At 45.8% G+C, this 18,194-nt stretch overlaps 1 protein-coding gene across 1 annotated transcript in view; it reads right to left on the reverse strand.

Moving 5' to 3' along the window:
- Nucleotides 1-355: 355 nt before the first annotated feature.
- The window catches only part of B3GALT5 (beta-1,3-galactosyltransferase 5), a 38,447-nt gene continuing 20,608 nt past the window's right edge, over nucleotides 356-18,194 (reverse strand). Inside the window, exons 2-3 of the mRNA XM_060297536.1 lie at nucleotides 1,921-2,064; nucleotides 356-1,291 (exon numbers count right to left, since the gene is read on the reverse strand). Coding sequence (XP_060153519.1) covers nucleotides 356-1,291 — 936 coding nt within the window. The 5' untranslated portion in view covers nucleotides 1,921-2,064. The remainder of the gene's footprint in view (nucleotides 1,292-1,920; nucleotides 2,065-18,194) is intronic.

Here is an 18,194-nt window from a genome sequence, read left to right on the forward strand (position 1 = left end):
CGCATGCTTCTCTAAGCTGCTGTTTCCTTGTGTGTGAGATGGGGTGCTAACACCCACCACTCCGTATGGATGCTGACCCCTGACATGAGAAAATGCAGGCATACATCACTTAGTGCAACAGGGTAGGTACTCAAGAGAGAGTATTTGTGATGGCTTGGGGCACCAGATGGGGATTCGTCCGCGGTGGCGTTCAGGTTTAGATTGGGAAGCCTTCAGGATATCACCCTCACTCTTCGGCCTCTTCCTTCCTTACTCCCTCCCTACCCCAGGAGTCTCAGCCGTGCCATCCAAGATCTTTCAAACACCATCACCGCGGGCTGTCTGCTGTGTGTCCAGATGTGCCGCTGGGCTCCCTTCAGATATCTGGACACTCTTCCTCCAGGGAATTTTCCAGAGCCTGCCAATACAGCAGGATATTGTGAGGCTTGATGTGATGGCAGGCCACGATCTTCTTGTAACGGCATATGGTGAAGGGTAACCCATTGGGGAAGAAAGTCTGCTTGGAGTGAAGCTCCTCCAGTGTGATTTGCAGTTTTTCCAGGCAGAGCCCCACAAAGACATCTTCCAGTTTAATGAATGGGACACTTTCAGCCACGTTGTACACCTGGCCCGCCACATCGCTGGAGAAAACATAGCCAACACCGGAGCAAAAGGGCGGGTACTTGTCCCACGGATATTCGAATTTACTAACAAACCACTTATTATACCTTTTCCTGATTGGGTATTCGTTTAGTTTTAAGTAGCCGGTGAAAAACTGAGTTGTTCTGTTTTTCTTCAGGAGCAGTTCGGTCAGATAGTAGATGTTGACAAACATGTCAGAGTCTGTTTTCATCACGAAAGATGCCTGCGGACAAAAACGGTAGATCCACTCCATACCCATCATGGTCTTTAGAGTCAGATTGGAATAAACATCCACGAAGTCCTTCTGGATAATATCGTGATATTGCTGGCTCTCCTGGGACACGGCCCTCGACATGCCTTTACTGGGGGTGGTTCCCAGGAGGAAGAATGTTTTTATTCGTTTTCCCCTCACGATCTTTTCTCTCCCCCACGTGTTCCGGATGACCGAGCGGGCAAACATCTGCTCGTGGGATGAAGTAACCAGCAGGACAAGGAAGGGGGGGTCCTGCCTGCAGTCTATATCTGGGAGCTGAAGGAAGCTCCCACCTTCGTTCTTGAAAACCAATGGTTCGCCTTTAAAAGGACTCAGACCATCCAGGCTAAAATACAGACAAAGGGCTCCCAGGACCACCAGGGAAATATAAATCCATCTCATCTTCACATAAGCCATCTGAAAGGAACAAAGTCACATGGTTAGACCTCAAAAGCAGGAGTGCCTGTTTAGCTTTACCCTGGGAGGCTGAGATGGGGGACAAGACCCACGTTTCATGGCTCAGGTTTTAGAAACTCTGGAATCTTGTTGCAGACAGAAGTGGAGAACCATGGTTCCACACAGAGGCAGAGACGGCTGCCAGCATCTCTCACCCCCTAGCGGAAGATCAGGCTTAGCCAGCCCTTCACCGATGGGAGCCTCACATTCCTTACCCAGAAGGATATGGAAACACAGGGCTCACTGGGTCCGTCCTTCCGGTTCTGCCCTTCTCTGACTCCATAACGACATCTGGCTAGAGAACCTGCAAGGCTAGACCTACATGTACAGGCCACTGGCATTCTTCTCTGATTGATTTAAGTACCACTTCATCACTCCCAGAAAGAAGCAAGACCAGTCTTCAGATGTGCACAACTACCTTGGAAATCCGTCTCTGCTAGCAGTGGCCGTTTTTGGTTTTGTTTTTTCTGTTTTTAGCTTACTGTTTAAATCTCCTGGTTCTTTTATCTTTTGCTCACCTCTCTTTTATTCTCCACAAATTCAGGATTATCCATGTCAGTGTTATAACATTAAGAAAGCAAATAACTCACTCTTTTCCTGGGTAAGATGAACCTCTGGGTTGAAAGCTAAGCCAAAGGGTAGATTCCAAGAGCTGTCAGCATATGACATTCAGCACGATCAGGTTCTGGGCTTGGTTTGTTTGCCAAAAAAATGATTCTCTTCCTTGGGACGCCCTATAAGGGCAAACCAAAAAGAATAGCGTCATTAAAAGCACTCATGCCTCACCGGCAGCTCTTCACCTTTTGCTGTACTGAAGCATTTGCTGTAGTGCCGATGCACCACCCAGCTGCAAGACATTAATCCCCAGCCTCACTTTTCTCATCTGTAAAATGGGTCCAGTCAAGACAAATCCCAACACATGGTTCCCCTGTTGACAATAATAACAGCAAGCAAATATCCAGGAATCTTTTTAGCCTAATGGGTTAGGACAGCAGCCAGAAATTTTTAAGGAGACACGACAGACATGTAAGCCAGACAGTCACGTAACAGAGTCCATGGAGGATGCTTAAAGAACCTAACACAGGGAGGAAACCAGCCCATCAATTCTCAACTCAGTGTCCACGTTTTCAGAATGTTATGCTGGATAAGAGGACATAGGGGTGGGCTTCCCTGGTGGCGCAGTGGTTAAGAGTCTGCCTGCCGATGCAGGGGACACGGGTTCGTGCCCTGGTCCGGGAAGATCCCACATGCCGCGGAGCAGCTGGGCCCGTGAGCCATGGCCGCTGCGCCTGCGCGTCCGGAGCCTGTGCTCCGCAGCGGGAGAGGCCACAACAGTGAGAGGCCCGCGTACCACAAAAAAAAAAAAAAAAAAAGAGGACATAGGGGTTAGCAAGAAACCCACAAAGTGAAATGTAGAAAGGGTTGGTTGTTTTGATAGCCAAAGAGGACTTGAAATTTCATTAAGTAAAAATCTGTTCCAAGTACATTCTTCCTAAAAGAAATGGAACAATGATGGAGCTTTCCAGAACTAGCCCACTCTCTGGAGGCTAACTCGGTCCAGCTGCTGTTCTTCTGGGTCCCCCATGGAGCTCCTGACCAGCTGCAGCCCTCACTGACTTCACAAAAATCACCACAGGACACAAAAGGACTTTGAGAACGTGGCTGAGCCTGCAGGAGGCTGAGAAGTCTACAACCCTTTCTTTGTGAGGTTATTTACTTGCAGGGCTAGGATGTGTAGTCGATTTGTTGGGCGGGGGGGAGGTGTAAGGGAAACGAAATTGCATTTTCTCCCGCAGTATACTCTAGAAAGAAACATGAAAACCAATGCAGGGGAAAAGACGCTATTTCTCGATTTTGCTTCCTTTCGCAGATAAGTTTGCTCTTCCTCTGTGGTTGCCTCAGCAGCAAACCTTGGTTTTCATTCCACCTCCCGTGCCCTTTCCCGGGATCCTTCGCCTGGATCTCAGTCCCCAGGAAGGGACGCTCAGCTCACTCACAGCACTGGCGTTCAGATGGCAGAGCGAGCACCACGCTCCATGGCCCGACTGGCCAACACTCCCTGGGGTCGTTCGTTTTCACGTGCAATTGGAAGAAACTTCCTGCCTACAGTGCAGTGACCAAGAAACACACTCTGGGGACCTCCCTGGTGGCGCAGTGGTTAAGAATCCGCCTGCCAATGCAGGGCACACGGGTTCGAGCCCTGGTCTGGGAAGATCCCACATGCCGCAGAGCAACTAAGCCGGTGCACCACAGCTACTGAGCCTGCGCTCTAGAGCCCATGCGCCACAACAAGAGAAGCCACCGCAATAAGAAGCCTGCCCACCGCAACAAAGAGTAGCCCCCACTTGCCACAACTAGAGAAAGCCCACACGCAGTAACAAGGACCTAACGCAGCCAAAAATAAATAAATAAAATAAGTAAATTTATTTTTTTTAAAAAAAAAAGGAAACACACTCTCCAGAAGTTATATCTCACACTCCCATTTACATCTGCATCTCTGATCGAGCATATGGTGTGTCACCAGGACCAGGAATCCAACCTTCCATCGAAGGACCAGGGGCCACAGGGCCTGGAGACAAAGGCATTGGAAGTCCACACCCCAAGGCCTGGAAAGCCAAAGGGACAGTCTGGAAAGTTAAGTTCAAGTGGGCTGGTGGGGAAGACCTCCTGGATCTGAAGGGAAAGACCTGGAATGAACAGCAATGGTCCACTCTGAGGCCAGAGAGAGTGTCCGGGGCCAAAGCACACAGCCAAGAGGCCCACGGCCTCAAGGGAGAGAGAACTGGTGAGGTGCCCAGCCCATTGGATGGGCCAGGTGAAGGATGTGGTACTCGAGCTTGTTCTTGAAGGGCAGGTGCGATGTGACAGGTGGCAGCAGAGGTGGGAATTCCAGAGCCAGGGACTCACAGAGGGTGGTGGGCAGTTCAGAGGGCTGGGATCCACCTTCAGGACATCTGCTCCGGAGCTATCCTCACACATCTGAGAAGACTGCTGCCAACCCACGGGCCATCGGAGAGCAGAATGGCATCGCAAGGAATGCACAATGAATGGATGGCATGCAGCCTGAGAAACCCAGAGGCTCTCAAACTCAGTAGGTGGAAGAATCGCCCAGGAGGCTGCTTAAAAATGCAAGTTCAAAGATTTCATCCCTTAAAAGGAATGAAATAATGCCATTTGCAGCACATGGATGGACCTAGAGATCATCATACTAAGTGAAATAAGTCAGAAAGAGAGAGGCAAATACCATATGATATCACTTATATGTGGACTGTAAAATATGACACAAATGAACTTATCTACAAAACAGAAACAGACTCACAGACGTAGAGAACAGAGTTGCGGTTGCCAAAGGGAAAGGGGTATAGAGGAAGGATGGATTGGGAGTTTGGGATTAGTAGATGCAAACTGTTATAATATAAAGACTGGAAAAAACAACAAGGTCCTACTGTAGAGCACAGGGAACTAGATTCAATATCCTGTGATAAACCATAATGGAAAAGAATATGAAAAAGAACGTATATATGTGTAAACTGCATCACTTTGCTGTACAGTAGAAATTAACACAACACTGTAAATCAACTATATTTCAGTACAATAAATTATTTTACACAAAGGTGTCATCCCACACAGACTCAGGTAAGGCAGGTCTGGAGCCCAGGAATCTGTGTTTTCATATGTCCCAGGTGATTCTACTCTAGGCTGGTTCCTTTGAAAACACCAGTGGGCAGCACTCGGGTAAAGCAGTCTGGAATAAGCTTCCCTACAACTGCCCCAGACCTACGCTGGGCCGCAGCTCTCAGCTCCCACCTGGTGCCCAGCCCCTGCCCACTGGAGGAGACCTGGGTGTCAGCCTCCAAGGCAGTGGGAACAACGCAGCTCTTGCAGTGCAATGGCCGTGCGCCAACTTGCCTAGGCCATGAGGTGCCTAGACATTTGGTCCAACACTATGCTGGGTGTGTCTGTGTGGGTGTTTTTTGGATGAGATGAAAATTTGAATAAGGAGGCTGAATAAAGCAGATTGCCCTCCCTAGTGCGGGTGGGCTGCACCCAATCAGTTGAAGGCCTGAAGAGAAGAAAAAGGCTGACCTTCCCCCAAGTGACGGGAACTCCCCCTGCCTGACTGCTTGGACTGGTACTTCACGGCTTTCCCTGCTTTCAGACTCCAGCTAAACATCAGTTCTTCCTGAGGCTCGAGCTGTTAGACTAGAACCACACTCTTGGCCCTCCTGGGTGTCCAGCAGGCTGACTGCAGATCTTGGAGCTTCTCATCCTCCATAACCATGTGACCCAGCTCCTTAAAATAAACCTCAACTTATCAAGCATCTCCTGTTGGTTCTGTTATGTGGTGAGTGCACCCCACCCCACCCCTGCGTCTTGGGAACAGCCTGTCAGTGATGCTTCCAGGGCAGCGTTTACGGGGGAGGGGGCAAAGAGATTTTTCTGGAAGCATAAGGGAGAGGAGTAAAATATGAGGAAGACATCAGGAGTACACACCCCATCACAGGTTTCTCACAGGACAATGAGTAAATGGAGGGGAGTGAGGCACAGAACAATCATGTCCTGCAATTCTGTTTGCACCCAGATGACTCCCCCAGGCTGTCTGGTAGCCTGGGCAACTAGATATCTTATACAAAAGCTGAGGGTGTCTATCTAATCTTTTGACAAAGTTCAGCAGTTTCCTTTACTATACACATAAGCTGATGTGCAGTTAACTATGTAAGAAAACTGGCATTACAATAGAAAAATAGGTTAATGGAGCAGAAGAGAGAGCCCAGAAAGAAACCCACACATATGATAAATGCAACACAGTTTAGTGGGGATAGAGTGATCTTTCAATCAAGAGTCCTGGGTCCAGGCTTCCCTGGTGGCGCAGTGGTTGAGAGTCCGCCTGCCGATGTGGGGGATATGGGTTTGTGCCCCGGTCCAAGAAGATCCCACATGCCATGGAGTGGCTGGGCCCATGAGCCATGGCCGCTGAGCCTGCGCGTCCAGAGCCTGTGCTTCACAATGGGAGAGAAAAAGAGTCCTGGGTCTAAATGCTGGAGAGGGTGAGGAGAAAAGGGAATCTTCATGCCCTGTTGGCAGGAATGTAAATGGATACAGCCACTATGGAGAACAGTATGGAGGTTCCTTAAAAAACTAAAAATAGAACTACCATTCGACCCAGCAATCCCACTACTGGGCATACACCATGAGAAAACCATCAAAAAGAGTCATGTACCACAATGTTCATTGCATCACTATTTACAATATCCGGGACATGGAAGCAACCTGAGTGTCCATGGACAGATGAATGGATAAAGAAGATGTGGCACATGAATACAATGGAATATTACTCAGCCATAAAAAGAAATGAAATTGAGTTATTTGTAGTGAGGTGGATGGACCTAGAGTCTGTCATACAGAGAGAAGTAAGTCAGAAAAACAAATACCGTATGCTAACATGTATACATGGAATCCAAAAAAAGAAAAAGAAAAAATGGTTCTCATGAACCTAGGGGCAGGACAGGAATAAAGAGGCAGACGTAGAGGACGGACTTGAGGACATGGGGAGGGGGAAGGGTAAGCTGGAACGATGTGAGAGAGTGGCATGGACATATATACACTACCAAACGTAAAACAGATAGCTAGTGGGAAGCAGCTGCATTGCACGGGAAGATCAGCTCGGTGTTTTGTGACCACCTAGATGGGTGGGATAGGGAGGGTGGGAGGGAGACGCAAGAGGGAGGGGATATGGGGACATATGTATACATATAGCTGATTCACTTTGCTATACAGCAGAAACTAACACAACACTGTAAAGCAATTACACTCCAATAAAGATGTTTAAAAAAAGAGTCCTGGGTCTATTTGATATCCACATGGGTAAGAAGTACCTGACCCCTACCTTACACCATACACAAGTCAAATCCAGGTGGATTGCAATATCTAAAGGTGAAAGGTATAACAATAAAGCTTCTGGAAGAAAAGTTTTCTGATCTTGGACTGGGTGATTTTTTTTTAAAACAGGATACAAAACACACCATAAAAGAAAAGGATGATAAATGGAACTTCAAAGCTTCTATAGTGAAGGAGTTTTTGAGGGTACAAATGGAAGTGTCTGTTGATTTTAATTGGGAAGTAAAATTTGTAAATGAGAATATGTGATGCCACCAGAACCCGATAATGACTAAAAGATGTTAGACTTGTGTGTCCTTAATGAGGGTGTCAAATGAGTGTCCTTGGAGGAGGATATCATTAATGTAATGTCATACTGTGTCCTAGAGAAAGGTGGATGCAGTGAAGGTCTTGTCTGAAAAGATCAGGATGGCAAAGCTGCTGGGGTGCCCCATGGGAAACATGGAAAACATGTCCCTTGGGAAGTGGAGCAACTCAGCTGAGAGGCTGTTGAAATTGACACTGAACAGACACGTCCACCATATCCATAAGAGCAAAATGCTAGCCAGTTGTGGACTGAATAATATCAATAATTTTAATAATATTGGGTATTGGATATTGGGCCCTAATCGATGGAAGCACAGCATTAAGATTGTAGGAATTCCCCATATGGGAAAAGAATCTGAAAAAGAATATATATATATGTATGCATATACATATAAGTTATACATATACGTGTATAACTGAATCACTTTGCTGTACACCAGAAATCACAACATTGTAAATCAACTACACTCCAATATAAAATTTTTGAATTTTAATTTTAAAAATAAATAAAAATTTAAAAATAAAAAGTTAAGAGCGCTCTCCTTAGTGCTTTATTTCACTTTTATATTATGAATGCAAAAATACTGGTAAGAAAACCGTTACGAGTTTTTTAAATGCAACTGTATCTATACAAAAATTGTGTTTTAACACGGAATGTATTTTGGTTAACTTGCAAGAAATACTGGTTTGTTTCATGGAAAAAAAAAAAAAAAAGATTGTAGGAATCCACCATGAGGCGCCCTTTATTTTTTCCAGATTCCAGAACAAGGAAAATTGAGCTGTCAAATGGAGAAACAGTGGGGATAATCACACTTTATTCGTTAGATTTCATATAGTTAATAAGGCCCTGTATTAACGTACATGGAGCCATGTTAACTATTTTAACTGGGTGTTTGTGGGATTCCATTTTACTGAGCCAGTTTGTAAATGTCAAAAAAAAAGTCCTTTTATTTTAATTCATTATTTATTGTGTCAGACCATCTATGTCCAATTTGGAATATTTCAAAGCAATAGGTCCTGTGATGGCGGGTAATTTAGGAAGACAACAGAGTATACCCATTTCTCCTCCATTTGATATTTAGTTACTTTTTTAAGATTATGGGGGTACAATGTTTCAATTCAGTGGGATCCTCAGATATAACTATAATTTGAGGCCCAGTACTGACTAAGTCCATGAAGTTTTGTTAATTAGTGCATTTTAGCAAATGTTAAAGTTAATTTGAGAAACTCTGTGGTACAAGCACAAAAGCCAATAGGCGCCTTTTTTATTTTTTGTCACGATTTTTTTTAGTATGCAAATTTTGGGTTTTTAACTGGATCAAATTATGGAACTTGTTTTTAATTTAGTTACATAATTATATATTCTTTAGTATCTATGTATATGAAATCTTTGTCTTAATTTAGTTATATAATCATATATAATCATTTTCATAAACTATATTAATAATTAAATATTTAATAGTAAAAATAATAAAATGCTTATATCAATATTTATTAGTATTAAATATTTTAATCAAATATTTGTTTTAGCAGTTACACAACGTGTTATATATTTATATCAAAATATTCTATGTATCCATAATTTCTTTAATTCCCTCTCCAGTTTCTCTCTCTGTATCTAGGAGTGTGTTTTGAAATCATTAGGTAATCTAGGTTTCTAGTAATGTTGGTTTCCTGCCATGTGCTCAGGAAAAAAAAATTCAGTTTCCCTTTTTTTTTCTCTTGGTCTTGTAGCCTCCTAAAGCTGTACTGGGGTGGGAGTTGTTTGTTTTTTGCTTGAGACTTTAGCCACCCAAAGTCACATCATCAGTTTCTCTTTCAGGTCAATAAGAGGAAGGGGGCTTCCCTGGTGGCGCAGTGGTTGAGAGTCCGCCTGCTGATGCAGGGGACCCGGGTTCGTGCCCCGGTCCGGGAAGATCCCATATGCCGCGGAGCGGCTGGGCCCCAGGGCCATGGCCGCTGGGCCTGCGCATCCGGAGCCTGTGCTCCGCGACGGGAGAGGCCACGGCGGTGAGGGGCCCGCATACCGCAAAAAAAAAAAAATAATAAGAGGAAGGAAGGGAAACCCCAGTGTCTGCAGGGACCTCTCCTGGAGAAAACCCTTTCCTCTTTTATTTTTTCCTTAAGCAAAATTTTTGAGAATGGTTGGTCGGCTGGTATCTCTAAGCAGCTTAATTTTTCTTTTTTTTTTCTTTTGTATCTCCTGTCCATCCCCAACTGTTGTTTGTTTGCTTTTATCCTTTTGGATGTTTTCCTGATAAGCCCTTGATGGCCTCTGCTGTGCACAGGGCCTCCCTTGGCCAGGTGTCCCAACCAAGCTCAGAGCGGCTGTGGTCTACACTCAGGAGAGCCGCGGGCAGCATCCTGATTTTGTGATTATTTGGTTTCAGGAAGAGACTGAGCAGGTCAGTAGGCAGCCACACCTAAAAGTGCCTAAGGACGTGGAGTGGGACATTTGTGATCGAAGCTGAGCTAAGCAACCTCCCCAGGGGCTTTAGGGGAGTGGGATCAAGTGCTCCTTGCTTGGTTTTGTTTTGTTTTGTTTAACATCTTTGTTAGAGTATAATTGCTTTACAATCGTGTGTTAGTTTCTGCTTTATAACAAAGTGAATCAGTTATACATATACATATGTTCCCATATCTCTTCCCTCTTGCGTCTCCATCCACCTCATTACAAATAGCTCAATTTCGTTTCTTTTTATGGCTGAGTAATATTCCATTGTATATATGTGCCACATCTTCTTTATCCATTCATCCGATGATGGACACTTAGCTTGTTTCCATCTCCTGGCTATTGTAAATAGAGCTGCAATGAACATTGTGGTACATGACTCTTTTTGAATTATGGTTTTCTCAGGGTACATGCCCAGTAGTGGGATTGCTGGGTCATATGGTAGTTCTATTTGTAGTTTTTTAAGGAACCTCCATACTGTTCTCCATAGTGGCTGTACCAATTCACATTCCCACCAACAGTCAAGAGTGTTCCCTTTTCTCCACACCCTCTCCAGCATTTATTGTTTCTAGATTTTTTGATGATGGCCATTCTGACTGGTGTGAGATGAAATCTCATTGTAGTTTTGACTTGCATTTCTCTAATGATTAATGATGTTGAGCATTCTTTCATGTGTTTGTTGGCAGTCTGTATATCTTCTTTGGAGAAATGTCTATTTAGGTCTTTTGCCCAATTTTGGATTGGGTTGTTTGTTTTTTTGTTATTGAGCTGCATGAGCTGCTTGTAAATTTTGGAGATTAATCCTTTGTCAGTTGCTTCATTTGCAAATATGTTCTCCCACTCTGAGGGCTGTCTTTTATTATTTTTGACTAAGCATTGAGCCACAGGTATCTAAGGATGGGATGGGGACAGCAGCTGAGTAAGCGACCACAACCAGACCTGCCTTTGAAACATGACACTTTTAGGTCCCTTGTTTTCCATGAGGATGGTGACCTGCCCTGTGATGGCCAGAAGACCCCTACAGATGATGGGGACTAAGGCCAGGACCCTTCGAGACAGGACAGAGTGAACACTTTAGGATTGGCTAGTTTGAATAATTTTGGTGGGCCTTGGGCTACAGGGGTGCCCTTAGCTGCCTGGTGCCTGGCCCTGGGATGACTGAGGCACAGGACTATTCTCCTGGGGCCCCAGGGCCACGGAGAGGAAGTGGGGCTCCAGATGCGTTCATTTACATGTTAAAGACAAGCTCCTGGCTGGGCACTTTGTGATCTCTAGGAACTGACAGCTCTTCTCCCCAGCCAGAAAGGTTTTTTTTAAATGTCAAAACATCATAATATACAGAAAATTAAAAATAGGATTAATACAACCCCAGGAAATAAAGTCTGGGATTTGCTTTTTCTATAAACTCTAAAGCACTGACGGTTGCTTTAACACACCAGTTGGCCAGATACGAAAGGCAGGCTCCTTAATCAAGTATGAGGTTGCTATGATGATGCTTCAGTATTTCATTAATTGCCAAATCAGTACCCACTCCATTTTCCATTTTAAATCAGCTTAAGATGCTGCAGAGCAGATTAAAAAAAAAAAAAAGTCCTCTTTTGTTAACTTCAGGCAGCCTGCTGGGATGGAAAGATCCGGGAATTTGGAAACAAAAGATCTTGTTCACATCTGGCTGGATCACAACAGTTTGCAATTTGACACAGGGTATTTAAATACTCCACACCTGTGTCTATGTCTCCAACTGGGGAGAATCATGCCTGCCTGGTGATAATTACTCCTGTCATGACTTTTTGGGGGCTCAGGGCAGGTCGCTCCAAAATATGCCTCAATGGCGTATGGGTTATCTTGAATTACGGTTACTTAAGAAACAGCCAATGCACGAGGGACACTCTGACCCTCCTTTCTGTCTCTCTGAAATCAGAAAAATAAATCTCCCATGTGAAAGATGCACCCCCTGCATCTAGAGGTAGAAGAACACCTTTATCTCCAGAGATGGGGAATCCAGGGCTGAGAAACCTATATAAACAGATCTTGTCCCTTCTTTATTACCCCAGCCCAAACTCCGTTTATATTCTTCCCTAACAGAGCACCCCAAACCTAAGTTTCTTTATCTTGTCAATTCCCCACAAATTTATAGGCTCAAAGGTTTAAAAGCGGCCTGCTTTTTAGCCACTTCTCAAGTCCCATTTCTATGAGATCTCCTTCCATACACAAAAGGTAAAATTTGTTTCTTTTTCTCCTGTTCATCTGTCTTGTGTCAGTTTTATTATGAGTCCAGCCACAAGAACTCAAGAGGGGTAGAGGGGGAATTTTCACCCTCCTGACAACTTCGAATCAAAGTGTGCCCTTTGGCAGGTTGGGGGGCACCCCATAATGTCACCTCAGTTCGCCCCTTCAAGTCCACCTTGCCAGAGGGATTCTGTCACACACAAGCAGAGGGCGCCCTGCCCCCGGGATGACCCCAGCCTGGAGAAGTGTGGGAAGAGTGGTCCAGATTTGCCCTGAGAGCCTCCCTCCTGGCTGGCTGCTTGCATCACAGGCCACATCCACAGAGGGTTCAAGGGCACCGGAGAGAAAACACAGCCGGGTGGGTTCAGGGGACAGTGGGCTCTTGGACAGCCAGCGAGAGGAACAGAACTGGGTCTCCTACAGTTCTCTGTGTAAGTAAGTTCTTCCCGAAGCCAGCAGGAGCCACAAACCCTCCACAAACATTTTTATATCATGGAACCTTTCACCACAGTTCATAAAATAAATGATACAGGATTACAAAGGAAATCAACGATGTTGAAATAAATGTATCAAAATACTTTTAAAAGTGTACCAAAGTAATATTCTACGCTGCTGAACAAAACCCAAGCCTTTTAAACTTAGTCACTGAAAGAAAATACAGCATGAATCCAAACTACAGATTATCTTATAGAAATGGAGACATAAGAAGACACACAGCTTCAAACTCTGGAGCAATGAATGTGCTTGTACCCGGTTTGTGAGGGAAAGAAGTTCCACAGCTTGGAGGGGACTTGGACTCCCCTTGGAGTCCCGCAGCTGTCTGTAGGGTGGAATCTCCTCATACACACAACACTATCAATTGGCAAAAACTAGAACTCCCTGCTCTGTATAAATGCTGGTGAGGGTAACCTGCACTACTGTTGTGGGTCAGAGCAACAGTATGCTGGATTTCAGGCATCAGGTGGACGCTCTCTTTGGGCCATCACGTTAACAACATCGAAATACATCAATTTCTTTAAAAATAGTTTTATAAGAAAAAAATCTTCCATGCTGGAATGCCCTTTATTATTGCATCTGATAATGATTTGTAGCTGCATGTCTAATAACTATCTTCATTTTGAAAGCAGCATGAGCTCCGCCCATATTTGGAAGGGTCCACAGCTACTACTCTGCTGTGCAAACGCCGATGAGCTCTTTCGGAGGCGAAGTCGCGGGCTCCACTGCTGAGCGGGTCGGTGCCTGTTAGGGGCTGACCCGTGGCCCCCACCCCGCAAAACGCCTATGTTGGAGCCCTAATCCCCAGAGCCTCAGAATGTGACCTGATTTGGAGACTCTTTACCAAGTTACAACGAGGTCTATTAGAGCGGGCCCTCGTCTACTTATGACTGGAGTCCTTATTAAAGGGGGAAATTTGCACACAGATAAGCACACAGGAAGAACGCCATGCGAAGATGAAGACAGAGATTAGGGTGATGCTTGTAGAAGCCAAGGAACGTCAAGGATTGCCAGCCAACCGGCAGAAGCTGGGGGCAAGGCCTGGGACAGACTCTCCCTCACAGCCCTCAGAAGGAACCAATTCTGCCCATACCTTGACCTCCAACTTCCAGCCTCCAGAGCTGTGAGAAGATAAGTACCTGTTGTCTCTCTGCGGTCACACCACCCCATCTCCTCTGGTCCTAAGCCCTGGGTTTGAGGTTCTTTGTTACCACCACCCTAGGAAACTAATACCATGCCATATTCATGATGGAAGGAAGTGCTAAATTTCAGTGAAAGGTTCATGAAAACAAGAATGTAATTTTTGTCCCATCCAAGGTGTCAGATCCACTTTATTAGTCCTATTCTGGTGCTCAGGGTCTTCCGTCACCACTGGTGGACAGAGGCTCTCACACCTGAGCTGAGGGATGGTCACACTTCAAAACTAATGATGGCAGTGATTCCAGGAGGCGAAAGACGGCACCGTGGGTATCTGAGGCGCTGGGTGAGGTCATCTCCACATTTCTGGTCCCTCTAAGAAGGTTACGGTAGTTGTTTTTATCTGACCTTCCCTCGAGGGCCTGAGAGTCAGGGCTGGGGTGAAGTGGAGTGGAAACTTCGCACATTTTTACCACTTTTCTCAGTAAAACATATTTTTCCATTTTATGAAAAAGAACGGTGACGGTGGCTGACCATTTTTAAAAATTTTTCTGCTTAACCAAAGAAACCATCAACTCTACTTCAGCCCCTCTCCCATTTAAAAAATGTTTGAGACCATCTGTTCTGGCTCCCTGCGGCAGCTCAGGGGAGGCTGCCCCTCCCCCGGAGGCACACTTGGGCTGTGGCCACGCACCCCAGCTGCCTTTGACACTGGGTCATCGCCGAGCCAGTGGCTGGAGTCTGCACACAGAGGTGTATAGAGGGCGCCTGGGGCCTCGTCTTTGGCGAGAAGGGAATTTGAACGTCCCAACCCCACCACGAATGGTTTCTTTCTGTGCCTTTCACATCACCTCATGAGCTCAACCAAGAACCGTGAACAAAAATTCCATTTACCATTCAGCTCTCATGCTGCCGGCGGCTGTAGGAAATTATATTGGTGAAGCGTCCCCACCGACGTGGCCTCCGGGGCATCCTGTGCCCATCCTTTGAGGCTGACCAGCTGGGACAGGAATGCTTCCCATTGGAAGAGCTTTCAGTGTAGCCCTTTGCTGTTGGGAGGGAGCGAGCCCTGCGCCCTCATCCCAGACACTTTCACTGCCTCAGAAAACCTCTTCTGAGCACCTCCTCTGTACCCGGCAGGGGTCCGGGGGCCCCGGGTTCCAGGATGAAGAAGGCAAACTTTTGAGGGGCTCACAGCCCACAGGATGAGCAGAGCAGTTAAGTACGACACGACACAACAAGGAGGTCTGCGGACCTGACAGACCCTCTCCCTGACCAAATTCGTCAGGCTCTTCTGAATCCATTTCTCAACGAGGCCTCAACCTTGGACGCCCACGTAATCTCTGTGTCACCCAATTTCAGCTAAGAATCCTGTGGGTTTAGCCAGAATCTCCCATCCTCAATAGCTGGTCAAATTCCTTATCCCCCCAGGCTTGGGGCCCACCGTCAGCAAGAATCCTGTCAAGTTCAGTTTAGCCAGAATCCCCCCGACCCCTGATGCTTCCTCTCAGTAATTTCCTACCCACGGATCCCACACCCTGCTCCTCGGCTATAAATCCCCACTTGTCCGGGCCGTACTCCGAGCTGAGCCCAGCTCTGTACTGAGGTCTCATTTCCCCTATCGCGATAGTTCTGCAATAAAATGTGTTCTTCCTGCTTTATCTGCTGTCCGGCTCCGGCTTTGCTTTGACAGCACAGAGGAGAGAACAGAAGTCCTACCTGAGGGTGTTCAGGATTGCTGCTCTGGGGAGGCCCATGGGTCCCAGAAACAGGGCAACATGCAAAGGGAAAGCTTGGAAGTGAGGCTGGGGGCCAGCACGGCCTTGAGAAGCACGTGAGGAGTTTGGCTTTTCTGAGGACATCAGGGGGTCGGCTTCTCTAGGCTTTACGGACTGCTGAGTCTGGGGTCCAGTGGGGCCTCTCTCCCCATCCGCTTACTTTGAACATGACAGCTCCAACCACATCAAGTGACTGAGAAAACAGAGCCCAGGGATTCATACCAACGATCCCAGGTCTCAGAATCAATAAATGTTTAGCTTTAGGAAGGCATTTTAGGGGTTGGCATTTTAGGCAGGTCAGGCTGCCATAACAAAACACCATAGTCAAAGGAGGCTTAAACCACGGACATTTATTTTCTCACAGTTCTGGTGGCTGGAAGTCTGAGATCAGGCTGCCAGCAGGGCTGGGTTCCAGTGAGAGCTCTCTTCCTGGCTTGCCATGGCCGATGTCTCCATGTGTCCTCACGTGGCACAGTGAGGAAAGAGGGAGGGATGAGAGAGAGAGAGGAGAGAGAGAGGCAAAGAGAATGCACTAAAACTAAACCTAGTTACCTTCCAAAGGCCCCAACTCCAAACACTATCACACACATGTGAACTTGGCAGGGACACAATTCAGTCCATACCAGGGACCATCTCGCAGCATTTACTATCTGAAAGGTACTGCTGGTCCCAGGGGGTCTCCTTAGATTTCCCTCAATTATATGAACTATTATCCAGAGGAAAGCATCGCTCTTTTCCAGGCTATCAGTTGTGCTTTCCACTGGGAAGCTCCATTTCTGGACCTTCTGTCTCTTTTTCTCTCCCAACTGTGGAAAAGATCACCCCACCAGGCCTTGTGACTGGAATTCTGACAGTGAGACAGAGACGTGTGTTTGCAGGGGTCCATACTCCATTCAGGCTCTGTCCCCTCACTCTGCAATCTACCCACTGCTGAAGACTTCTTTATTTCAGAAATAATAATAATAATAATAATGCCTTTACTTGCGGCTCCCAATCCTTAAGAAACCAAGGGCCCAACTCAAGGTATTTTGAACCTATTTCTTTTAAGACTCTGAAGCATTCTTTTCTGAACAGTCCAAATAACAATGAACAATTTTAATTTTATTGAACAGTTTTATCCACAGTGTTAAAAAGAACCAAAAAATGGTGTCCATAGATTTAAGAAAGCCAATCTACAATGGGTTTTTAAAGACGATAAGCTTCTGATGACTTCAATAAGCTAAGAATAAGGACCCTTCTTCTGACCAAAAATGAAACAAAACAAATTACTAACATACCAAAAAAGGATACAGCAGAACATATCCTTGCTTATTCTTCTGTGCAATAACCAGGTTAGAAAAATCTGAAATTTTTGGAAAAACTCTTTGACTGCCTGAGTCTGGTGAAATAAAGTATTCTTTAGCCCCATATAAAACACTCTGAAAACAAATACAAGAGATTTTTTCTCAAAGAACATCTGCTCCCCAATCATTCTGGACTCCTGCGGCCTGAATGGTAGAGTCACAGAATCCAGAATGCTGGAATAGGGTCTCAATCAGAAATTCGAGAGTGATAGGGATTCAGCGCGCAAACCACAGGCGTGGGGAGAGAAGGAAGAAAAATCACTAAAACAAGGGAGTGTGATCATTCCGGAAATACAGCCTGCCCAGATTTCGACTTACATGAAGCACCCTCAACAGGAGGCCATGGCAACAGTAGGCAGGATTCAGGTTGGACTGCGCTGAACTCTTCATGGCTTGAAATTTCAATTCTTGACAAATAAGTTCAGTGGATCTTTAAGATGACCATCCACTCACCCACCGAGCTCCTTATAAAACAGCTCACACCCTGCATTCTCCGTTACAGTTGACCTCTCCCTGCCTCTCCTCTCAGGCCACGCTTGCTCCCTTTCAGATCCTTCCCTCCTGTGCAAATGACCTTCCTTGTGTGAGTTTCCAAAGCCTCTGCCACACCCCCGCCCACCCCACTCTGCTCTACCTTACCCTTCAGGGCCCATTCCCCAGCAGCGGTGTTCTCTCCTTTACTTCCGACACCCACTGCATGGTATTTTATCAGTTTCATGAATGGGATTTTATCATTTCTTTGTGCAGACTTTGGACTACTGCCCACCTTTCTCACTGGCTGATCACTCCAGAAGGACAGAGCAGGGACCATCTTCCATATTTTCCGTCATTGTAGCATCTGCTGACTCACAGTATTTGACTCAAAGAAACCCAAAGGAAAGATCTGAATGAATAGAGAAGCCACCCAAGTCTCCAAAGGCCAAATTATCCTTCTTTGCAACTTGGATAACAGTTTCTTACATGAAAACAAACACTTGGTTTATATGGCGTCTCCTGAGGATTAAACTGTTTACAAAATTTTTCAGTGCATTAAGTATTTTTGCTTTATGAACATTGCATAGGACTTCAATAATATCTCAGAAGAAATAGAACCTGCCGTATTTCAATGGAAGAGGAAGAAGCCATATCAAGAGTTTCACCCCCTGCTGTTCATACTGAGGAGGCTGGTGGGTTACTAGAGGCAAAGTTTGGACTGTTTTTAGGAGCATTCAGAAACCTAAGTCAGG

Source organism: Globicephala melas, chromosome 4 (genome assembly GCF_963455315.2).
Source record: "Globicephala melas chromosome 4, mGloMel1.2, whole genome shotgun sequence".
NCBI classification, from domain to species: Eukaryota; Metazoa; Chordata; class Mammalia; order Artiodactyla; family Delphinidae; genus Globicephala; species Globicephala melas.